The 20,766-nt window shown below is 34.5% G+C and overlaps 3 protein-coding genes and 1 pseudogene across 5 annotated transcripts; 2 read left to right on the forward strand and 2 right to left on the reverse strand.

Annotated features, from left to right (window-relative positions):
- The first annotated feature begins 934 nt into the window (after positions 1-934).
- Positions 935-2,345, forward strand: LOC116107631 (NAD(H) kinase 1-like). Of its 2 annotated transcripts, none has more exons than XR_004124501.1 (3): positions 935-1,189; positions 1,714-1,903; positions 2,014-2,345. XR_004124501.1 is itself a non-coding variant. In XM_031393923.1 (3 exons), exons 1-3 carry the CDS (start codon positions 1,163-1,165, stop codon positions 2,142-2,144), a joined length of 327 nt encoding a protein of 108 aa, XP_031249783.1. In that variant the 5' UTR covers positions 935-1,162; the 3' UTR covers positions 2,145-2,345. The 2 variants fall into 2 exon arrangements, 1 of the variants encoding a protein (XP_031249783.1); XM_031393923.1 differs by having other exon boundaries at positions 1,735-1,903.
- Positions 2,346-3,255: 910 nt separating this feature from the next.
- LOC116107633 (putative disease resistance RPP13-like protein 3) lies at positions 3,256-6,080 on the reverse strand. 2 transcript variants are annotated; one of them, XM_031393925.1, is made up of 2 exons: positions 4,136-6,080; positions 3,859-4,052 (listed from the first exon to the last, which is right to left on the reverse strand). In XM_031393925.1, exons 1-2 carry the CDS (start codon positions 5,957-5,959, stop codon positions 3,984-3,986), a joined length of 1,893 nt encoding a protein of 630 aa, XP_031249785.1. In that variant the 5' UTR covers positions 5,960-6,080; the 3' UTR covers positions 3,859-3,983. The 2 variants fall into 2 exon arrangements, with proteins under 2 accessions (XP_031249784.1, XP_031249785.1); XM_031393924.1 differs by having other exon boundaries at positions 3,256-6,080.
- Positions 6,081-11,770: 5,690 nt separating this feature from the next.
- LOC116107637 lies at positions 11,771-14,370 on the forward strand (annotated as a pseudogene).
- A 5,117-nt stretch (positions 14,371-19,487) lies between these two features.
- On the reverse strand, positions 19,488-20,496 carry LOC116107638 (putative disease resistance RPP13-like protein 3). Its single transcript, XM_031393930.1, has 3 exons — positions 20,334-20,496; positions 20,133-20,274; positions 19,488-19,689 (listed from the first exon to the last, which is right to left on the reverse strand). Exons 1-3 carry the CDS (start codon positions 20,494-20,496, stop codon positions 19,488-19,490), a joined length of 507 nt encoding a protein of 168 aa, XP_031249790.1.
- Positions 20,497-20,766: the final 270 nt, after the last annotated feature.

Raw genomic sequence — 20,766 nt, forward strand, 5'->3', positions numbered from 1 at the left:
TCATTAGACCATTATTTGAATGGGAAAAAGTCGTTTACTCTTAAGTTTATTACTAAATCAAAATCTGAATTGATGCCTCTACTTCTTATACATTAATCTCGTTCTTGTCCCTCTAATCGAAATTATAATTTATTGTGCCATAAAATTTATTTTATTTGTTTCTGCAAAATGGGATTATTGATGAGTTAATTTTGTGATATATTTTGTTTGGCATATTGACATTGATGGTGGATGGTGGCTGTGATGGAATCAAAACTAAATGCAGAATATATGCTAGTAAAGAATTAACTGGTATCAAATAATCAAGTCAAAATTTACATAAACAAGCCTAAGCAATTTAATTTTCATAAAATGATAGAACAAAAGAGGGTGATGGAGAAGATTACTAAAAGGGACAAACATTACTTTCTAATTGGGTGAGGAGTTACGCCCAAAAACCAACAAGTGGTATTAGAGCCAACCCCATTTGAGTTGAGTGATTGATTAGCGGTGGGCTGCAAACTACCTCCATTCATAGGCAGGTGGACCATGTGGGCTTGACTATGAGGAGGAGTGTTAGAGTCCCACATCGATCAGACACGTTCAAGCCTACTAGTTTATAAGAGGGAGTAATCCTCCTATTCAACAATGTTTTATTGGGTGAGGAGTTAAGTCCACCTCAAATTCTATCATGATATCAGAGCTCAGATTCAGTTGAGTCGAGTACTTGACTAGCAGATGAGTGAAGAGTTAAAACCGACAACTACCTCCAATAACAGGCATGACCCAACATATAAACTTGACTGTAAGAAAGAGTGTTAGGGCTCCACACCTAAATCTCTCTTTCTTTCTTTGACTTGCCTTGCTTACCTAATCTTAAAAGAAAATAAAGAAGAAAAAAAAACTCTAGAAAATTACAATCTCGCCCCTTCCCCTCCCCCTCGCCCCCAACTAACGAACAACTAATAATCTTTTCAATTTCACTCCTCCATCAAAATCAACGAACAACTAATAATCTTTTCAATTTCACTCCTCCATCAAAATCAAATATATAAAATGAGATTTCACGTTGTTGTGTGCCAGATCTAAGCAAGTCTTGAAGAAGAAGAAGAAGAAGACTCTAGCCAGAGATCTCCATCTCTCTCTCTTCGCCTCTGTTGCTTCATCTCCAACCACTTGAGTCATGTCTCCGAGCAAGCTCGACTCCACCGTAAGTCTCTGATTTCGCTGAATTTTGTTTAATTTTTTGTATTTTTTCCATATTTATTTGACTCTAATTGCCTCCATGTCTGTGAATTCCGCAGGCTTTTTTTTTTTTTTTTGGATTCTTTTTTGTGCCCAATTTTGTTTTAATTTTGGAGTAGTTTTTAATATATTGAGTAAGCTAATTTCAGTAATTTTGGTTTATTTATAAAATTACTGAAAATTATTGAATTATAACTGGAATTGTTAAAAATATCAGTATTTCTCATGTCAAAATTAAACAAAAAAATTGTTTTTTTTTTTTTTTTTCCCCTTTTTGGAATTGAAGTGTGTATTTTAGTTTTAATTCTATTTTAGTGTAGTTATTAGTTTGCAGAATAAGCTAATTGTAGTAATGATTTGGTTAATTACTTGATTGAAGGTGGAGGTCTGTTTTTAGCTTTATATGTGGAATTGTTAGAAGTATCAGTGGTTCTTATGTGAATATATAAGAAAAGAATTGATGCATAGATGCTTGTTTTTTGTGTCAAGTATTTGTGTCTTGTCTGATAGGCTTCCTATGGAAATGGGGATGCAAGTGTTTCGTGCTCACAGCCAGAGAATGGTTTTGTTGATTCACTTCCTCTCATTCAGTCAGAGAAGGCAGTGCAGGAACTTCTTCAACAGACTCCTGTTCAGGGAACAGATGAACATCTTATAGAGTTTTCTGAGGCCTTGAGAAGTATTTTCATTACTTATTCTTGAATATATTTCTATCTTAATGGAAGTATATGCCTTCCTGTAATCTCAATTTGAAATTTGATGCTTATTTCATTTTCAACACAATTTTAGCTGTTGCAAAGGCATTAAGACGAGTTGTTGAAGGAGAGGCTGCTGCTCAAGCTAAGGCTGCAGAATGGAAACGTAGATATGAACTGGAGAGGACACGAAATCTGCAGATGGAACGTAGAGGTTCTTATTGATGGAATATGATAGATAAATTATGACGATCTATGACTTTGAACTTCTGTGAAAATTTTTAAAACTTTAGATAGCAAAGCTCATTTCAATTATATGAAGTTAGCTAGACCAATCTTCTTTTGCATTTGAATCTTATATTAGGTTTATTTTTTCAGTAAAACTGTAGTGCATTTCCCTTTACAGCTTCTTTCCAGTTTCTTTTCCACCTTTATTGTGGTCTTATAGTTATTAGAATGCTACTCTGTAGTACTGATACAATGGGTAGTCTTTACTGAACTTGGCTGATCTCTTGTAGTTAACTGATTTAGATCTTTATTTATGTGACCATTAGCATCTGATTCAGACATTAATTAATAATTACTCTGTATCTTGATCTCTTCTATCTCATCACCCTTATTTTATGGAGAGTTCGTCTCTATTATATACCACCATGGTCTTACAGCTAGTTTATATAAAATGTAACTCTTAAATTGGTGAAAGACTTTAGTCCACTTCACACTAATTTTGGAATTTTGTTCTAACCTGATTAGACAGACCTATAGGGAAATCGTTGATATCTGCTTCTGTTGAGTTCCTTTCCCTGGCTATACCAGAAAGGATAAGAAATAAGCAAATAATATTTTAATAATAAAAATAAGCAAATTGTTCCTCTTCGTGAAGTTTTAGAAAGAGTAAAATTACTTGAAATTCTACAATTTGATTTCTATGAATTTGAGGAGTGGCAAGCAGATGATGTCCCTCCACTTGAAATTCTACAGTTTGATTTCTATGAATTGGAGAAGTGGCATGTAGATCAAGATGCAATGCCAATGCTTAGAGACTTGAAGATCCCATAGATCTCTTATAAGCTTAGACAAATACCCCCTATGTTACATTTGGCCACATTTAACTTAACAATTATTCAACATTTATAAATGTTTACATAATTTGTAAAACTGAATCCCAATTGCATACAATCAAGATGACAGTAATTGATCAAAGTAATTTAATATTATTATACATTACTTTTTTTTTTTTTCCTTAAATTTAATTTTGTAGCAGTAATATTGAAAAATGGTTGAAAATCAAAGCGTGCGCACAAGAGAATCTATAAATATACAATCAATACTTCTAAGTTAATGTATAGTATAGTTCAAATGGAAAAACACACTAAGACAAAGCATTCCAGTTACTAAATTTTTAATTAGAAACGAGTGCGTGCAGTCGAATATCTCCTGGTAGGGGCAGGGATTGATATCAATCTTTCTGGAATTCTCAGCTCGGAGTTCTTTGGGTTGATCTCCAGATTTTTAAGCATAGGCATAGCTCCTTTCTCAACTTGCCATTCCTCCCACTCGTACAGGTCAAGAATTTCTAAACTTTCAAGCTGAGAAAAACCCTTTTCCCTGCATATCATTTTCTTTCCATGGTAAGAATGAAACCGCAATTCCAGACTTACTAGGTTCGGTAACTTCTCTAACTTTGGCATCGGATCATCCTGAAGATTCGAATTACTTAACGATAAGCATTCGAGATTCGGCAACATTGTGTGCATGTCTGCTGGTAGTTCCTCTATCTTCCCACCCAATGTCAAATCCTGGAGCCGTGGACAGTGAGAAAGTGGTTGCAGTGAACTAAAAGAATGAACGCCGGACAGTTCTACCGATAAAATTCTAATGTTTTTCAGCTTGGCAATAGAGTCGAATATGAATGGTTCTTGTTCTTGTTCTTGTGTGTGGAAATGATTGATGTGCAGCTCGCGAAGATTAACCAGCTTATCAGGATGAACTTTACTCCAACTTTCATAGCTTACGAACTTCAGAGTCTGAAGGTTTGTCAAATTGTCTATCGGCAAAGGCCCTTCAAATGTTCCGATTAAATGCCTCAACTCCTGCAATTTGCCAATTCCAATGGGAAGCTTGAGGAGCCATCTGCGAGAGTATAAGTCCAGAGTTTGCAGTTTTCGTAAGTTGACTATCGATGGTGGAAGATTTCTGATGAATGAAATCCTTACCGTTAAATATTTTAAGTGGACCAACTGCCCAATCTCTTTGGGTAACCTATGGCAATTAATGTAGCCTCCATAATTCTCGACATGAAGAACTCTAAGCAACCTGAGTCTTGTGAAAATAGCGGTTGATGTTTGCCTGAAAGAGTCCTGATCTCGATCGTACAACAAGAGGGAACGTGAGAGAGAATTACAATGTTGGAACGAGGAACTTGTTTCAGAATAAAAAACTAGTCGGCGAGCTGATGATGTTGGAGTTGGAGAGCAAGTTGGATGGTGAATTCCGTCGTAAATGTGAAAGAAATTCAGCTCTTTTGCCTTTTGAATTGCCAGATCCCGCAAAAGATCATGGATTCGGCATGTTTCAACCCTCCCTCGACATATGTTTTCAATTTGAATCAAGCTTCTATTGATCAACTCATCGAGGTTGTTTTTTGCCACCTCTTCCATTACACGATCATCATCTTCTCTTATGAAACCTTCTGCTACCAGTAATCGGATTGCTTTCTCTATAAAGAACTCAAAATCCTCAGGGAAAACCCCAAGATAGAGAAAGCAGAGCTTCAATTGATAAGGCAAATCATTGAAGCTTAAAGTTAATAAGGAAGGTATGTGGATTGAATCATTCCTTAAATGCTGCCAAATGTGATCACGAACCGAGCGCCACTCTTGTGGTTTCTTTGTAGACAACAGCCCGCCTAATACAATTATGGCAAGTGGCAGACCGCCGCATTTTTCAACCATTTCTCTTCCCAGCTTTTCTAATTCTTCGTTTGCATTCGATTTTCGAAAAGATTTCTCACAGAATAAGTTCCAAGACTCATCAGGCCTAAGAAAACGAAGTTTATGAACATGAATTCTCTCATCCGAACGCTCAGCTACTTCTTTGATGCGAGTAGTGATTATAACTCTGCTTCCATTGTTGCCATCCGGAAAGGCTCTTTTCAAACTCTCCCATGCTTCTTTCTGCCATACATCATCAATCACCGCCAAATATGAGCGTCCTTGTAAAGATTTATACAGATACCTCTCCAAATCCTCTTCGCTCATCTTCTCTAACTCCACTCCGTTAATTTTGATCTCAAAAGACTTTATAATTCGTCGAAGAAGATCTTGAGTTTGGTAATCTTGAGAGACATACACCCAAGCTCGTAGGTTGAATTTATTCAAGACATCAATGTTGTGGTAAAGTTTTTTAGCCAGAGTGGTTTTGCCCAGACCTCCCATGCCAAAGATGGAAACCACAAAACGCCGTGGCTCACCCTCAAGAAGTTTACCCAACAACATTTTAGCATCATCCTCAAAGCCAACGATGTTCTCATCAACTACAAAGGAAGTGGCTCTTCTTAAATCTATCAACCTCTCAAGATTATTGCTCTTTCCTTCCCTCCTATTACCAATATCCTCAAGGCGATACAATTCCCGTTTACGAGATAGATCGATGATCCTTTTCTGAACTGATTCAATCTCCTTGCCTATGCCATACAGATCTTTCATCTTGCCTATATCAAATAGACATGAATACTTCCTGATCAAAGCAAAGAGAGCCGGTCGATCTCGACTCGGAGTCTTTCCGTGATCGATTTTGAGCATGAAATTATCCAAGACATCCTCAGTATCATAAGCAATGTCTCTGATATCAGAAACCCACTTGCGAATCATAGCATCTTCAACTTGTTTTTCTTCGGCATCCTTGATGAAACATTGCATCCATTCAAGCTCATTCTTTAGCAACTGCACTTCATCTCTCACATCTCGTAAAAACACTGCTTCTTGGATGATATAATCTCCAAGCTTATGTACCACATATGACACAACTGCATCAACCATGCTTCACAATTTTTTCTTTGAGTAGGAGTGGACTAAATTTTCAGCTATATGTTTATATGAAATGAAAGTGCAAGGATTTCAAGATGGAGAATCCAGAAATTGCTGCCAGTTTCGAGTGAAAGTTGTAGTGAATATTTATCGAATTTCATCATCGACTTCTAAGGTCTATTTCTTTGATTGCCTACAAAAATAGACTTGACCCACAATATTCAAAGTTAATATGCTGTCGAGGAATGAAATTGCCTGGATGTTTCTTTAAATTCTAATTTCTAAATATAAACAAGCAAAAGCAATGTGCAAATAATTGAATGAATTTAGGGCTGAAAAAAAAAAAAAAAAAAAAAAACCGAACCGAACCAAACTAGAAATATGTACCGAAATTGGTCCGAAAAATCAATTTTTCATAGTAATCAGTTCGGTTTTGGTTTTTTAAATTAAGAAAACTGGAACCTATTTGGTTATTGATTCAAGTATAATACCGAAACTAGTTTTACAAATCGGTTTTTCCATAAAATTAAAACTTGAAACCAAATAAGTAAAGAGTGAGAGAGTTAACAAAATAAATAAATAGGTAATTGACAAACACGACACTACTAGAGAAGTACATATGTTAAGCTGTGTTTGGTTGCCAACGACGTATGGCCAATCCAGATCGAAGCCTTTGTCGGTTGATTACAATACTGGGAAACCACTTACGCCTTCATCGGCCACAAGCTTCCCACCACCATCCGTAACAATGCAACTGCAAGCCTCTCTTCCACACAATCTCATCTCCCATTTTCTTTAATCACCGGATCTATAGTAAATGGGTTTCTTAGTTTTTGTAAGTTTTTTATTTTCTTTGGTTTTTCCTTAATGAATCTATGATTCTGGTCTTGTAAATGCAATTGAGAAGTTAAAATATTAAGGAGAACAGTGTTAAAAGATTAGGAAGAAAGTTGGGATTATTTTGCAGTGTTAAAATTTTGGTTAAATTTGTTGATTCTTGTTGTGAGGATATGTTTTAAAGTTGAAATAATCAGAGGTAGTGAATAAGTTTTGTTGTAGAGTTAGTTCTTCGATTTAAGATTTCGTATAAAACAGGTTAACTGGTTTTCGAACTGAATTATCGGTTCGGTTAGAAACTGGTTCATACGATATTCTGGATCGATTTTAGTTCAAAATATTGTTTGAACTGAAAAACCAGTTTGGTTCAAAAAACACCCCATACAGTCTGGTTAATTGGATTTCCACACCCCAAATGAAATTACATATTATATGTATACTGATTTGTTCTAAATTTTCACCTAATGTTTTTGTTTCCCAATCAATAGAGAAAATATAATCAAAATGAGATTGCAGTTATAATCATAAAAGAAAGGAACCATTTAAATATCTAATGTTTTAACGGTTATTTGCCGTTAACTTTAACGGAAAATGACTAAATGACTTAAGTTCCCTTGCTTTTTTCTTTAGGTCAAGGAGGTTTGCTCCTTCCTTAAGTTCTTGGATTCAAACCTTGAGGCCACCTACCACAATAACATTATAGTTTACCTGGTCTTTTGGGCTTGTAGGGTACTAAATAGACTCCGGAGATTAGTTGAGATACATGCAAATTAGCTCGAACACTTTGGTTACCAAAAAAAATTAATTTAGTTCTTAAAGTATAAAATTTAAAACGTTACAACTAAAAAAAAAAAAATAAGAAGAAGAAAAGATTAAAACCAACTTTTTGAGGGGGATCAAAAAAAAAAAATTAAAAATTAAAAATTAAAAACTAAAAGAAAATAAAAAAATTAAAGGAAAATAATAATGGCTTTTCTTCCTTTATTTTTTTTTTTTAATTTTGATCATTTTTAATTTTGATTATTTAAAATTATAATTTAAAAACTTTTTTTTATTTTTTTCTTAATTTTAGGTATTTAGTTTTATTATTTATCATTTTATATTTTTATTATTTATTTTGTAGACAGAACAATTTAAATTTGTTCAATTACATCTTTACCTTCATATAAAATTAAATTTAAACTAACTGTTTATTGTCCATTAATTGATGGATTTGTAACTTCTGTCCTCCCATATAAAGTTTAAAAAAATTTATATCCTAATTGATAACACACACACACACACACACACACACACACACATATATATACTAATTAGAGTGATCTGATTGACCTTGGTGGAATCGGAACCGACGTGGGCCTGATTACAAATAATCAGCAATGCTATGAATGTAGAAACAATAATGAAAGAACACGAAAGACTTTCAAAGTGGTTTGGCAAGTTTGAACCTTGAGCTTATGTCCACTATTTTTTATTTATTTATTTATTTACTTAGACAACTTACAAAAAATCAATATACTGCCTAGAATAATTTGCCAACCCTTTTTCCATTGTTGGAAGGGGTTTATATACAAGTTTTTTACAAAGGAAAAAAAAAAATTAAAGGAATTACAATTAAGATTGAAATGCAACTCCGATATTCTCGTGATTGAACGCTAAGATCACGCCATTATTTATGTTGATTTGATCTCTTCCGAAATATCAAGGATTTGAGTTTATTTGTGATTTCCTTGAACAACTGTTAAGATTGGTTGCGACTAGCTTATGTTGGGTCGAGCTATATCCCGACGAGCTTATGTTGGGTCAGACAAGTGTTGAGCCGAATTGATTCTAGGTCGAACTATAACCTCGTGGAATTCTGACTTCTCTAAGCTTAATGGAAAAATCACACACAACATCTACCTCCTAGTGTTTAGTGCTCGTTTCGAGCTTCGAAGACTAATTGCTCAATTTGATATTAAGTTCAAGCTTCACAAGTTGTATGTTAAATGTAGGCTTGGCTGAGCTTCATAAGTCGAACTTGATTCAGTTAACGTGAACACGACTTAGCCTTTTTTATACTACAACATTCACAAAAGACCGGGAATTTGAACCGAGGGGCATGCGAGTAATTTCGACACAGTCATGTCGCATTAAATGCAGCTGACTTTTTCAGTTCCTTTTTGTCTCCCATGGGCGACTACAGTTGTCCATGGGCATAGTCGATGCGACGTGCGACAACAGTTATGATTGCAGAAGTCTAATAGTTGATCGCCCTTTTGTCAATGATCGACACATGGTTGTGTCGGACAATCAGGATTGCTCGACGAATGGAGGGCTGAGATTTTTTTTAGATCAATGGTTACGGTCGAATCCCGCCTCTTCGTCTCCCATGCTTACCACTATGAAAGCGGGCATTCTTTGTCAGATACTCACACACTTGCAAAAATATTCAGAATTTCTTTGATCAATTTTGATTCGAAGTCTTCCCGTGATCAATTTTGAGCACAAATTTATGCAAGACATCCTTAGTATCATAAGCAATGTCTCTGATATCAGACACCCACTTGCGAATCATAGCATCTTCAACTTATTTTTCTTCGGCATCCTTGATGAAACATTGCATCCATTCAAGCTCATTCTTTAGCAGTTGCACTTCATTTCCCACATCTCGTAAAAATACTCCTTTTTGGATGATATATATAATCTCCAAGCTTATGTACCACAAATGACACAACTACGTCAACCATGCTTTACAATTTTTTCTTTGATAAAATCTCCAAGCTTTTGTACCACAAATGAGACGATTGAGCAATGTTCACACAGGAAATACATGTTTATTTTACTATTCTCAAAATCCATTCTTATTCTATTCAACTTAAAATATTTTATTTTTAACCCCTAGATTTATTAATTTAACTAAACACCCTCAACAATAAAAGTTTATAAATTAACAAAAATACTCATAATCAATAATCACCCATATATTCCCAACAGCCAATGGCTGGCTGCCGACATTTAATAAGTATGTGGGAGTGTTTTTATTAATTTTAAAACTTTTATTATAGGAAGTGTTTAACAAAATTAATAAATATAGGGAACTAAAAATTATCTTATTAAACACATTTTCAAATTCAAATCTTATCGTCTAATAATAACTCAACTCAATTTTTCAAAAATCTTACTCAAAATAATAAAATAATCACACCTATAACCATCCATTTGAGGGTGGGTGAACGGTCTATTTCTTTGACTGCCTACAAAAACAGAGCTTGACTTATCGGTTCCTTAAATTCAAAGGCAATGTGCGCCACAAGAAAATTCAAAGGCAATATGCTGAGGAAGAATGAAATTGACAACCACATAAATTATACATGCTTGCCAGCCTTGCCTTTCTTTAACTGATGGTTTAAACCAATCACCTCTTCTGGGGTTTTCCAAATTCTTAATTTGGCCCTTTGGTCATGTAAATTATGCAACCATCCGCCCTGTTGTTAGCTTTTTCCGTTAAAACTAACTTTTGACCCATTTTAACCGCTAAATAATAACATTAGCCGTAAAAGCAAACTAATTTTGATTGAAATCTTCTGTTTTAGGTAATTTGATTGAAATTTTTATGTTAAGTTAATTTAATATAAAAAAAATTCAGATATTTTAACTAATTTTGTAGAAACTTATATTTAGGGGTAATTTGATCATTGCATAATTCAAAATCAGTCAAAAGTTATTTTTAACAGTTTTAACGAAAAAAATACTAACAGTTGGGAACGTAGTTGTGTAATTCAGGCATAACTAAGGGACCAACTTGTCAATTTCAAAAACTATAAGGGAGGTGATTGGTTTAAACAGTAATTAATTAAAGATAAAATGACTCACCAGTGGAATTCCCAGTGTATTAATATGTGATATAATTGGTATCAAGATTCTCCGTTACATTCTATAATTTTTTCTATTTTTTATTTTAATATGTGATATAAATGGTATCAAGTTCAAATTGTCTTGTTTTCTTGGTCAGATCCCAATCAAACACTACCTTTATTTTAACTAATTATTATATATATATATATATATAGTTTAATGATGATCATTTTGATTCTAATGTCGTTATCTTTACACACCAATAATTTTTTCGATCGGTGGAACCTGAACGTAGTCATTGTAGGTCATATCCTGACAACTGATTGAAGAATTTTCAACTTATATTATTTTATATAATTAACATGACAATAAAATTATATTATACTTTAGTGATGTTAATATAATTGCCATCATCAATTGCCAACTTCTTATATTCCTCTACCAAATGAAATTTCTATGATACAAGAGTTTGAGACATTGAATTGGATTCTTTATAGGGAGCTTGCACATAGCGAGTTTGAAAAACCTTCTGACTCTGAATCATGTATGCTTTGAAAGTTGGACTAGGATAAATTCGAGTTGCAAATCAAAGTCGGTCCTTCAAGAGAAACGTCGGCTTTCAGTTTCGACACTGTTGCAAAAAATTTAAGAGACGATCATTCTTTCTCCTCTATAGCCACTCCGGCATTGCCTATTTCTTGTAGGTCTGAGCTTACGTGGGAAGATAGAGAAACTACCAAGCGGCATGGATGAAGTTTTACCAAATCTTGAAGGCCTATGTTTATCGTGTTAACTGGATGCCGTCATTAGAGAAGTTGCGAAATCTCACGTTTCTTGTTTTATGATACAACTCTTTTATGGAAAAGAAGCTGATCTTCAGAGCAAATGGTTTTCCTCAGCTTGAAGTTCTAGAATTCGAACATTTAATGCAATTGGAGGATATACCCAAGCTTAAAGGGTTGAATTTCAGAGAATGCTCTGGCATTATACCTAGGGCTTGAACACAGCTTCACCCCTGGTTGCATATATAAATATGCATACTCATAGTTCATATTTTGTCACACTATACAATTGTACAAAACTTAGACAAATAAAGCCAACCCTTTCATTGTTATTAATTTCAAGGGTGTATTTGCAAAGTTTTTCAAAATGATAGGATGGGAATATATACAAAGTGTGGTAGCCCTGGCTCCCCTCTATGTTGCTTAATTTTAGGGTATGGCTCAGTGAAGTGGTGCACATCTTCACACTGTGAGCATTGCGACCGCCATAAACCGTTTGGTTAGTTTCTTCACGATGCCCTTGTTCACTGTCGATTCACAGCTCACATCGATCCATTCCAATGAATTATCTCTTCATCGGAGCAGACGCAATCTCGAAGCTTATAATCGTCGTGGTGCTCGCCTTCTGGGCAAAGTGTAGAGCAAAGGGAGCTATTGCTGGTCCTCACGAGCTTCTCTTTGTGCACTTTGACGAATGCTCTCGTCGTCGGGTGTGCCTTTGCGAAGGCTATGTATGGCCAAATGGCTGTCGATCTTGTGGTGCAAGCCTCGGTTATTCAAGCCATCATTGGCTGACATTTTTGCTGTTTGTTTTGGAGTTTCGGAGACATACACAGGAACTTTCACTGCTTCAAATTCAAGAGTCGAGATGCTGAGGAAGATGTGGAGGGAAGTTCGAGTGATGAGACAGTAGCCGCCATCTTTTTGGTTCTTAATGAAGGTTGTGTGGCTGAAACTAGCCATGAATCCTATTCCTATGCCTGTATTGTTGGCATTGCTGGGCTTTTGTAGCCAACAGGTGAGCATTAATATTTGGTTTTTTGTTAAAACTTTCTGAGTGACTGTAAATTCTCGTCAGTACAGAAACGTGTTTTTCTCTAAATCGGAACATCTGATTTATTTAACTCTTTTTAGGGGCACTTTGAGATGCCAAGCATCATGGAAGGATCTATTCTTATCATGTCTAGAGCTGCAACAGGCACTGCCATGTTTAGTAGGGTGAGATTCTTGACTTGTCTCCTAACTCAAATATTAAAAGAAAAATATATACTAAACTAATATGAAATAATCTTTATAAGAATATCTATTTTCTATTTTACAATAGAATAATTCTATTTCCATTTACAATAATAATCTATTTCCTATTTTACACCTTCAACAATAACCCGAAAGTCTTAAATTTTATTTTTGTTATGGAAAATATTAATATTAATGAATATTTTGGATACATATATATTTGCAGGGATCTTCATGGCTTTGCAAGAAAAGTTGATAGTTTGCGGGCCTACTTGACTATGTTTGGAATGGTTTTAAGGTTCATAGCTGACCACTGCCATGGCTATTGGTGCTATTGCTATGGGTTTGCATGGTGAGTGTTTACGTGTTGCTATTATTCAGGTATTTATTTTATATAAATTTTATTATACCATAAAAAAATACACTACAATACAGGTATTAGTAAAAGCTATCGATCGTAAAACTATTCTATTATTTATTTTTTAAATATATATTTTAATCTAGTATATAAAAAATCATTGAATTATATCGTAATATGACCCTTTTAAAATCATCATACCTAAAGATGTCAAATGAGTCAACAGAACATTATTTTACATGTATATTTGTACTATACTGTACTAATGTTGTGCTCCTTCAATAAAAATTATTATTTCACATGTAATATTCAACCATATTATATGAACCAATTTGACTTATTTGACACTTCTAATTTTTCTATTTAAAAGCCATAAACTGAAATAAAAACAAATGGTGTAGATCACTATTATATATATTTTTATACCTATCTAATAAATGTATAAGTGAAACAGTTTGTTTATAAATTTTATATTTTATATATATTATAAACTTGACGTTTAATTTATAACTATTACGTCTATAAGTTTTTCCAGCATACCATGATCTCTCCGAAATTAAGGCATTTAATTGAAAAAGAAAATTAAGAAACAATAGAAATATCAAGCCTAAACAGATTTGTGGATCTTATGTCCTTATTTTAATACTTAATGAATTTGCTTTAAGACTTAATTAGAGCAACACAATGGACATAACGTTGGCACATGCAATTGTTTAATTAATTAAAAATATATGTGTTCGATTATTAATTATTATATATTGTTAATTAATTAATTTTATGTTGTTGCAGGCTGCACTGCCACAATCCATTACATCCTTCATCTATGCTAACGATATGGACTCCATGCAGATGTGCTTTGCACTGCGTAAGTTAATGCTTTTTTTTTAATTACCGAAACATTTTCATCAAACAAATTTTTTTTTTTTTTTATTTCCCTTGAGATTTGACCTACTATAATATACAGGATTAAATAAGAATATATCAAAATCATATATATTTTCTCGTAATTTTAGAATTTTTTGTTGATTTATGCGGCTCATCATTTTAATGCTCATCTAGCTAATAAATTTTAATATCTTACATCACAATATATTTATTTAAAATAATAGTATGTAAGATTGCATTATTTACAAATGAGGTAATATGTTTCGTTTAATTAAATTTTTTTTTAAATTTACGATGATTTTTAAATATATTCATATGTAATTTAATCGATATTCTATATCATAAAATTAATGCAACCTTTTGAATTGGAAATTTTATCTTTTAACTTTTTTTGCAGAGTAATCTTTGGCATGATAGCATCACTTCCAATTTTGATTGCTATTATTGCAATTCTGGAGTTTGTACATTCCCTTCAATCAGAATTTTGAAGAAAATTAAGAGTCGACAGAAAATAATATGCTGCCTTGGCCCTCTCATATAACTAAAAAAAAGAAAAAAAAAACTAGTGGAAATTATTCAAAGCCAAATAGAGATTCTGCTATTCGCTGTATAAATCTTGATCACAAATGTGATCTGAATTAGTTACAGATGATTGTTGCTAATCATCCAAGTGAAATTTTATATTTCTCTTGGACATTTTTTTCTCTTTTGTTTTATGCTATACTTCATCGTGTACTTCAAATTGAATCACCCTAATTGATACCAAGTCATTATCGTATTAATTAATAATTTTTATTAAAATACTATAATTCTTCTCTCATAATAAGTAATTACTCTATCTTATATTATATATAGAAGAGAGAGAGATAGTATTTATGAAAATTATTAATAGAATATAACATTTGAGTAGTAAAATAATTTTAAAAGTCCGTGGTGAAAAGTGTCATTAGACCATTATTTGGGTGGAAAAAGTCGTTTACTCTTAAGTTTATTACTAATCAAAATCTGAATTGATGCCTCTACTTCTTATACATTAATCTCGTTCTTGTCCCTCTAATCGAAATATAATTTATTGTGCCATAAAATTTATTTTATTTGTTTCTGCAAAATGGGATTATTGATGAGTTAATTTTGGATATATTGTTTGGCATATTGACATTATGGTGGATGGTGGCTGTGATGGAATCAAAACTAAATGCAGAATTATGCTAGTAAAGAATTAACTGGTCAAATATCAAGTCAAAATTTACATAAACAAGCCTAAGCATTTATTTTCTAAAATGATAGAACAAAAGAGGGTGATGGAGAAGATTACTAAAAGGGACAAACATTACTTTCTAATTGGGTGAGGAGTTACGCCCAAAAACCAACAAGTGGTATTAGAGCCAACCCCATTTGGTTGAGTGATTGATTAGCGGTGGGCTGCAAACTCCCTCCATTCATAGGCAGGTGGACCATGTGGGCTTGACTATGAGGAGAGTTAGAGTCCCACATCGATCAGACCGTTCAAGCCTACTAGTTTATAAGAGGGAGTAATCCTCCTATTCAACCATGTTTTATTGGGTGAGAGTTAAGTCCACCTCAAATTCTATCATGATATCAGAGCTCAGATTCAGTTGAGTCGAGTACTTGACTAGCAGATGAGTGAAGAGTTAAAAACCAACTACCTCCAATAACAGGCATGACCCAACTATAATAACTTGACTGTAAGAAAGAGTGTTAGGGCTCACACCTAAATCTCTCTTTCTTCTTTGACTTGCCTTGCTACCTATCTTAAAGAAATAAAGAAGAAAAAAAAACTCTAGAAAATTACAATCTCGCCCCTTCCCCTCCCCCTCGCCCCCAACTAACGAACAACTATAATCTTTTCAATTTCACCCTCCATCAAATCAGATATATAAAATGAGATTTCACGTTGTTGTGTGCCAGATCTAAGCAAGTCTTGAAGAAGAAGAAGAAGAAGACTCTAGCCAGAGATCTCCATCTCTCTCTCTTCGCCTCTGTTGCTTCATCTCCAACCACTTGAGTCATGTCTCCGAGCAAGCTCGACTCCACCGTAGTCTCTGATTTCGCTGAATTTTGTTTAATTTTTTGTATTTTTCCATATTATTTGACTCTAATTGCCTCCATGTCTGTGAATTCCGCAGGCTTTTTTTTTTTTTTTTTGGATTCTTTTTTGTGCCCAATTTTGTTTTATTTTGGAGTAGTTTTTAATATATTGAGTAAGCTAATTTCAGTAATTTTGGTTTATTTATAAAATTACTGAAATTATTGAATTATACCTGGAATTGTTAAAATATCAGTATTTCTCATGTCAAAATTAAACAAAAAATTGTTTTTTTTTTTTTTTTTCCCCTTTTTGGAATGAAGTGTGTATTTAGTTTTAATTCTATTTTTGTAGTTTTAGTTTGCAGAATAAGCTAATTGTAGTAATGATTTGGTTAATTACTTGATTGAAGTGGAGGTCTGTTTTTAGCTTTATATGTGGATTTGTTAGAAGATCAGTGGTTCTTATGTGAATATATAAAAGAATGATGCATAGATGCTTGTTTTTGTGGTCAAGTATTTGTGTCTTGTCTGATAGGCTTCCTATGGAAATGGGATGCAAGTGTTTCGTGCTCACAGCCAGAGAATGGTTTTGTTGATTCACTTCCTCTCATTCAGTCAGAGAAGGCATGCGGAACTTCTTCAACAGACTCCTGTTCAGGGAACAGTGAACATCTTATAGAGTTTTCTGAGGCCTTGAGAAGTATTTCATTACTTATTCTGAATATATTTCTATCTTAATGGAGTATATGCCTTCCTGTAATCTCAATTTGAAATTTGATGCTTATTTCATTTTCAACACAATTTTAGCTGTTGCAAAGGCATTAAGACGAGTTGTTGAAGGAGAGGCTGCTGCTCAAGCTAAGGCTGCAGAATGGAAACGTAGATATGAACTGGAGAGGACACGAAATCTGCAAATGGAACGTAGAGGTTCTATTGATGGAATATGATAGATAAATTATGACGATCTATGACTTTGAACTTCTGTGAAAATTTTAAACTTTAGATAGCAAAGCTCATTTCAATTATATGAAGTTAGCTAGACCAATCTTCTTTTGCATTTGAATCTTATATTAGGTTTATTTTTTCAGTAAAACTGTAGTGCATTTCCCTTTACAGCTTCTTTCCAGTTTCTTTTCCACCTTTATTGTGGTCTTATAGTTATTAGAATGCTACTCTGTAGTACTGATACAATGGGTGTCTTTACTGAACTTGGCTGATCTCTTGTAGTAACTGATTTAGATCTTTATTTATTTGACCTTAGCATCTGATTCAGGCATTAATTAATAATTACTGTGTATCTTGATCTCTTCTATCTCATCACCCTTATTTTATGGAGAGTTCGTCTCTATTATATACCACCATGGTCTACAGCTATTTTATATAATATTAACTCTTAATTGGTGAAAGACTTAGTCCACTTCACACTAATTTTGGAATTTTGTTCTAACCTGATTAGACAGACCTATAGGGAAATCGTTGATATCTGCTTCTGTTGAGTTCCTTTCCCTGGCTATACCAGAAAGGAATAGAAATAAGCAAATAATATTTAATAATAAAAATAAGCAAAATTGTTCCTCTTCGTGAAGTTTAGAAAGAGTAAATTACTTGAAATCTACAATTTGATTTCTATGAATTGAGGAGTGGCAAGCATGATGTCCCTCCCTTGAAATTCTACAGTTTGATTTCTATGAATTGGAGAAGTGGCATGTAGATCAAGATGCAATGCCATGCTTGAGACTTGAAGATCCCATAGATCTCTTATAACTTAGACAAATACCCCCTATGTTACATTTGGCCACATTTAACTTAACATTATTCAACATTTATAAATGTTTACTAATTTTAAAACTGAATCCCATTGCATACAATCAAGATGACAGTAATTGATCAAAGTAATTTAATATTATACATTACTTTTTTTTTTTTTCCTTAATTTAATTTTGTAGCAGTAATATTGAAAAATGGTTGAAAACAACAGCGTGCGCACAAGAGAATCTATAATATACAATCAATACTTCTAAGTTAATGTATAGTATAGTTCAAATGGAAAAACCAACTAAGACAAAGCATCCAGTTACTAAATTTTTAATTAGAAACGAGTGCGTGCAGTCGAATATCTCCTGGTAGGGGCAGGGATTGATACAATCTTTCTGGAATTCTCACTCGGAGTTCTTTGGGTTATCTCCAGATTTTTAGCATAGGCATAGCTCCTTTCTCAACTTGCCATTCCTCCCACTCGTACAGGTCAAATTTCTAAACTTTCAAGCTGAGGAAAACCCTTTTCCCTGCATATCATTTTCTTTCCATGGTAAGAATGAAACCGCAATTCCAGACTTACTAGGTTCGTTAACTTCTCTAACTTTGGCATCGGATCACCTGAAGATTCGAATTACTTAACGATAGCATTCAGATTCGGCAACATTGTGTGCATGTCTGCTGGTAGTTCCCCTATCTTCCCACCCAATGTCAATCCTGGAGCGTGGACAGTAAAAGTGGTTGCAGTGAACTAAAAGAATGACACGCGGACAGTTCTACCGATAAAATTCTAATGTTTTTCAGCTTGGCAATAGAGTCGAATATGAATGGTTCTTGTCTTTGTTCTTGTGTGTGGAATGTGATATGCGCTCGCGAAGATTAACCAGCTTATCAGGATGAACTTTACTCCAACTTTCATAGCTAACGAACTTCAGAGTCTGAAGTTTTGTCAAATTGTCTATCGGCAAAGGCCCTTCAAGTTCCGATTAAATGCCTCAACTCCTCAATTTGCCAATTCCAATGGGAAGCTTGAGGAGCCATCTGCGAGAGTATAAGTCCGAGTTTGCAGTTTTCGTAAGTTGACTATCGATGGTGGAAGATTTCTGATGATGTAATCTTACCGTAAATACTTTAAGTGGACCAACTGCCCAATCTCTTTGGGTAACCTATGCAATTAATGAGCCTCCAAATTCTCGACATGAAGAACTCTAAGCAACCTGAGTCTTGTGAAATAGCGGTTGATGTTTGCCTGAAAGAGTCCTGTCTCGATCGTACAACAAGACGGAACGTGAGAGAGAATTACAATGTTGGAACGAGGAACTTGTTTCAGAATAAAAACTAGTCGGCGAGCTGATGATGTTGGAGTTGCAGAGCAAGTTGGATGGTGAATTCCGTCGTAAAGTGAAGAAATTCAGCTCTTTTGCCTTTTGAATTGCCAATCCCGCAAAGGATATGGATTCGGCATGTTTCAACCCTCCCCCGACATATGTTTTCAATTTGAATCAGCTTCTATTGATCAACTCATCGAGGTTGTTTTTTTGCCACCCTTCCATTACTCGATCATCATCTTCTCTTATGAAACCTTCTGCTACCAGTAATCGGATTGCTTTCTCTATAAGACACTCAAAATCAGGGAAATCCCAAGATAGAGAAAGCAGAGCTTCAATTGATAGGCAAATCATTGAAGCTTAAAGTTAATAAGGAAGGTATGTGGATTGAATCATTCCTTAATTGTCCAATGTGATCACGAACCGAGCGCCACTCTTGTGGTTTCTTTGTAGACACAGCCCGCCTAATACAATTATGCAAGTGGCAGACCGCCGCATTTTTCAACCATTTCTCTTCCCAGCTTTTCCAATTCTTCGTTTGCATTTGATTTTCGAAAAGATTTCTCACAGAATAAGTTCCAAGACTCATCAGGCCTAAGAAAACGAAGTTTTTGAACATGATTTCTCTCATCCGAACGCTCAGCTACTTCTTTGATGCGAGTAGTGATTATAACTCTGCTTCCATTGTTGCCATCCGGAAAGCGCTCTTTTCAAACTCTCCCATGCTTCTTTCTGCCATACATCATCGATCACCGCCAAATATGAGCGTCCTTGTAAAGATTTATACAATACCTCTCCAAATCCTCTCGCTCATCTTCTCTAACTCCACTCCGTTAATTTTGATCTCAAAGACTTTAATTCGTCGAGAAGATCTTGAGTTTGGAATCTTGAGAGACATACACCCAAGCTCGTAGTTTGAATTTATTCAAGACATCAATTTTGTGGTAAAGTTTTTTAGCCAGAGTGGTTTTGCCCAAACCTCCCATGCCAAAGATGGAAACCACAAAACGCCGTGGCTCCCCCTCAAGAAGTTTACCCAACAACATTTTAGCATCATCCTCAAAGCCAACATGTTCTCATCAACTACAAAGGAAGTGGCTCTTCTTAAATCTACTCACCCTCTCAAGATTATTGCTCTTTCCTTCCCTCCTATTACCAATATCCTCAAGGCGATACAATTCCCGTTTACGAGATAGATCGATGATCCTTTCTGAACTGATTCAATCTCCTTGCCTATGCCATACAGATCTTTCATCTTGCCTATATCAAATAGACATGAATACTTCCTGATCAAAGCAAAGAGGCCGGTCGATCTCGACTCGGAGTCTTTCCGTGATCGATTTTGAGCATGAAATTATCCAAGACATCCTCAGTATCATAAGCAATGTCTCTGATATCAGAAACCCACTTGCGAATCATAGCATCTTCAACTTGTTTTTCTTCGGCATCCTTGATGAAAACATTGCATCCATTCAAGCTCATTCTTTAGCAACTGCACTTCATCTCTCACATCTCGTAAAACACTGCTTCTTGGATGATATAATCTCCAAGCTTATGTACCCACTATGAACAACTGCATCAACCATGCTTCACAATTTTTTCTTTGAGTAGGAGTGGACTAAATTTTCAGCTATATTTTTTATATGAAATGAAAGTGCAAGGATTTCAAGATGGAGAATCCAAAATTGCTGCCAGTTTCGAGTGAAGTTGTAGTGAATTTTATCGAATTTCATCATCGACTTCTAAGGTCTA

The sequence above is a fragment of the Pistacia vera genome, unplaced genomic scaffold (genome assembly GCF_008641045.1).
Source record: "Pistacia vera cultivar Batoury unplaced genomic scaffold, PisVer_v2 Contig544, whole genome shotgun sequence".
NCBI lineage: Eukaryota > Viridiplantae > Streptophyta > Magnoliopsida > Sapindales > Anacardiaceae > Pistacia > Pistacia vera.